The sequence below is a fragment of the Scyliorhinus canicula genome, chromosome 16 (genome assembly GCF_902713615.1).
Source record: "Scyliorhinus canicula chromosome 16, sScyCan1.1, whole genome shotgun sequence".
In the NCBI taxonomy this organism is placed as follows: domain Eukaryota; kingdom Metazoa; phylum Chordata; class Chondrichthyes; order Carcharhiniformes; family Scyliorhinidae; genus Scyliorhinus; species Scyliorhinus canicula.
The window spans coordinates 48,249,440-48,253,118 of NC_052161.1; the positions used below are offsets into that span (position 1 = coordinate 48,249,440).

A 3,679-nucleotide genomic window follows, 5' to 3' on the forward strand; every position below is an offset into this window, starting at 1 on the left:
CGGGGAGAATGTGCAAACTCCACACGGACAGTGACCCAGAGCCAGGATCGAACTTGGAAACTCGGCGCCGTGAGGTAGCAAGGCTAACCCACTGTGCCACCGTGCTGCCCCAACACAATCTTTTATTGATAATGTTTCATTAGGTTGCAGCCCCCTCAAAATCATCCTATCCTTAGTCAGGGTGGTGGAATTAGCGAGGCTTTGATCAAGAGGAATTTAGCTCGGTTTTTAATGTTCAAGTTAGCTTCCTGGCTCTGATTGTTTGCCCATTTTGTGATACTGGATAGGTTGTTCTGGGATGCTGTTCTATCACGTAGTACATCTAGCCAAGCTTCATCTTGTTCTCTATTCTGAGATGACAATGTGGGAAAACTCATCGGCACTGGATTCTGAGGCCAACTACAGAGGCCACGCACACAAGCGATAGCTTGGCTGGAATCAGCACTGAGCTGTTGTCTTTGTGATGTGTGAGACTTGGTGCTGCACTGTGGCATGTTTAATGCAAGGTGAGACGTTTACTCTCTGAGCAATTACCTAATCCAAGAAGATGTAATTAAATTGGCACTCTTGGGTTGCTATGAGTCTAGTTGCTGCATTTAATTGCTCATGAGTATAAATTTTCAGTGGTTTTATGTTGCTGTTAAATTGCACATCTCGATTATAACAGCAACTTTGCTGCAAATTGACAAAATTATCAAAATGAAAACCCAGGAATGTTTGTCACCTGTGTCGCCGCAGCTATCAAATTTCTGCTCTTTTTAAGAACTTGTAAAACTCAGAAACCCATTTGGGGAATTTGGGTTTCTCCCCCATGTATTTATCATGGGAACTTGGGAGATAGAACATAGAACATTACAGCGCAGTACGGGCCCTTCGGCCCTCGATGTTGCGCTGACCCGTGAAACCATCTGAAGCCTATCTGACCTACACTATTCCATTTTCATCCATATGTCTATCCAATGACCACTTAAATGCCCTTAAATTTGGCGAGTCTACTACTGTTGCAGATTAAGGGTGCAATTGAACAGCCTCGTCGCGCCCGACTCGGTGACACGACTAGGCCGTTAAATCCCGCGAGAGGCCTCACTTGGAACGCCTCGCGAGATGTCGTGACCAGAATCTCACCTTCGCTGGATGGATCCGGGTTTACATATTTAAGTGAGCAGTTAGACTTGCTTAAATATGCCGATGCTCATGAGGCCCGGGAATGAATGCATGTGCCTGGGAGACCTCGTCATGATACTGTCAGGTACTGGTCCACACAAACATGGACAAGGCGTATTGGCACCTGGGGGGGTGGGGGGGGTGTCTGCTACGCATAGGATGTTCCATGTGGTCGGTCTCTGGGCAGGGTGGGACCCTGGCAATCCTGCTACCACTCGGGCACCTTTGCATGGTGCTTGGCATCGTGGCACTGCACCTGGTACTGTCAACCAGGCACCCTGGCATTGCTGCCCTGTTAGGTTGGCAGGGATACTGCCAGTGCCAAAATCCCAGGTTGCCCATGCCAGGGATCAGGCTCGGGGGTGCTCTGCCCTTGTGGGGGATGGGGGGTGTTTTCAGGGGTGAGGGGTTCAGCGTCTGCAACCTGGGACCTCGGTGCCGTGAGACTGCAGTGCTACCACTGTGCCACCGTGCTGCCCTCTGAGTGATTAAAATGACAAGGAATTGATGGTTAGGCAATGAAAAGCCATATCCTCTGGCGTGGGAGTCTGGAACAAAGGGGACTTAATCGAAAAAATAAGAGTTGACCGTTTCGGAGTGAAATCAAGAAGCACTTTCTTGCACAAAGGGTTGTCAAAATCTGGATCCGAATAAATGCTGGGGCAATGAGGACTTTTAAGGCAAGAGATCAATTGATTTTGTTTGGTGTGGGTGGCAAGCAGTATGGAGCTAAGGCAGGTAAATGGACTTCAGGTTCAGATCAGCCACAAGCTCAAGGGACTGAATGGCCTTGTCCTGTTCCTATTTAAAATTCAATGTCCTCTGTGATGATATGAGGCAGTGTTTTTCAAACTTTTTTTCTGGGGACCCATCTTTACCAACTGGCCAACCTTCGGGCCTACGCCTGCTGACCTTCGCGGCCCACGCCGGCTGACCTTTGCGACCCACGCCGGCCGACCTTTGCGACCCACGCCGGCCGACCTTTGCGACCCACGCCGGCCGACCTTTGCGACCCACGCTGGCGGACCATTGCGACCAACGCCGGCCGACCTTTGCGACCCACGCCGGCCGACCTTTGCGACCCACGCCGGCCGACCTTTGCGACCCACACCGGCCGATCTTTGCGACCCACGCCGGCTGACCTTTGCGACCCACGCTGTCCGACCTTTGTGACCCACCCCGGCCGACATTTGCGACCCACGCCGGCCGACCTTTGCGACCCACGCCGGCCGACCTTTGCGACCCACGCCGGCCGACCTTTGCGACCCACGCTGGCGGACCATTGCGACCAACGCCGGTCGACCTTTGCGACCCACGCCGGCCGACCTTTGCGACCCACACCGGCCGACCTTTGCGACCCACGCCGGCCGATCTTTGCGACCCACGCCGGCTGACCTTTGCGACCCACGCCGTCCGACCTTTGTGACCCACCCCGGCCGACATTTGCGACCCACGCCGGCCGACCTTTGCGACCCACTCCGGCCGACCTTTGCGACCCACGCCAGCCGACCTTTGCGACCCACGCCGGCCGACCTTTGCGACCCACTCCGGCCGACCTTTGCGACCCACGCTGGTCGACCTTTGCGAATCACGCCGACCGACCTTTGCGACCCACCCCGGCCGACCTTTGCGACCCACGCCAGCCGACCTTTGCGACCCACGCCGGCTGACCTTTGCGACCCACGCAGGCTGACCTTCGCGATCCACCATTTTCTCTTGCCTTGTTTGCTGCAACAAAATGGAGGAAACGCAATCGTGCCCAAAGCACGGGATGGCGACATTCGGGGGCTGTGACCTGCTCTCTGCATCCCTCAGGCGGAAGATTACATAGAATTTTAAAAAATATCTTCTGCGTCTCTGATTGCGCAAATTCACGGTCTTCAGCCGCAGCAGCCGGCTTTTATATTCAATTTTTATTTATTTTTTGTAAATTGTAGTGATGTTGTTGCACGGCACCTTTAATCAAAGTGACCAAAGCCCATGCCATCGTCAGACTCTTCAGATTCTTCCTGTTTCTTCTCTTCCTTTTTCTCTTCAGCAGCAACAGGGGCAGCCATGGAAACAACTGCTGCAGCAGCTGGGGCACTGCCACCAGCACCAACGTTGCAGATCAGACTATTGATGTCAATATTAGCCAATGCCTTGGCAAACAGACTAGGCCAGAAAGGCTCAATGGTCACACCAGCTGCTTTAATCAGTGCATTGAGTTTGTCTTTGGTGACAGTGACCTCATCGCCGTGCAGGATGAGTGCGCTGGAGATACAGGCGTCTTCCGAGGTGGAGGTCATGGCACTGGATCTCTGCGGGTGGGCTCGATGGTGCTAGTCACCGGGGGGAAACTCGGCCTTAGCTTCGTTCAGAAGAACCGAATACTTACCGAACCGGGCAGAGCAAGCAGCAGCCGGCTTTTAACTATGCCGGCTGCGAGTGGCCTTTTTATCAGATAACAAAAAATGCGGCCACACTGCGCATGCGTGCCCGATCATAGGTGCGCATGCGCAAAACTCTGCGCATG

General features: G+C 53.5%; 1 protein-coding gene across 1 annotated transcript; it reads right to left on the reverse strand.

Moving 5' to 3' along the window:
- Positions 1 to 3,122: 3,122 nt before the first annotated feature.
- Positions 3,123 to 3,452, reverse strand: LOC119950853 (60S acidic ribosomal protein P1-like). Its single transcript, XM_038773705.1, has one exon. The coding sequence runs from the start codon at positions 3,450 to 3,452 to the stop codon at positions 3,123 to 3,125; it is 330 nt and encodes a 109-aa protein (XP_038629633.1).
- Between the last annotated feature and the right edge of the window lie 227 nt (positions 3,453 to 3,679).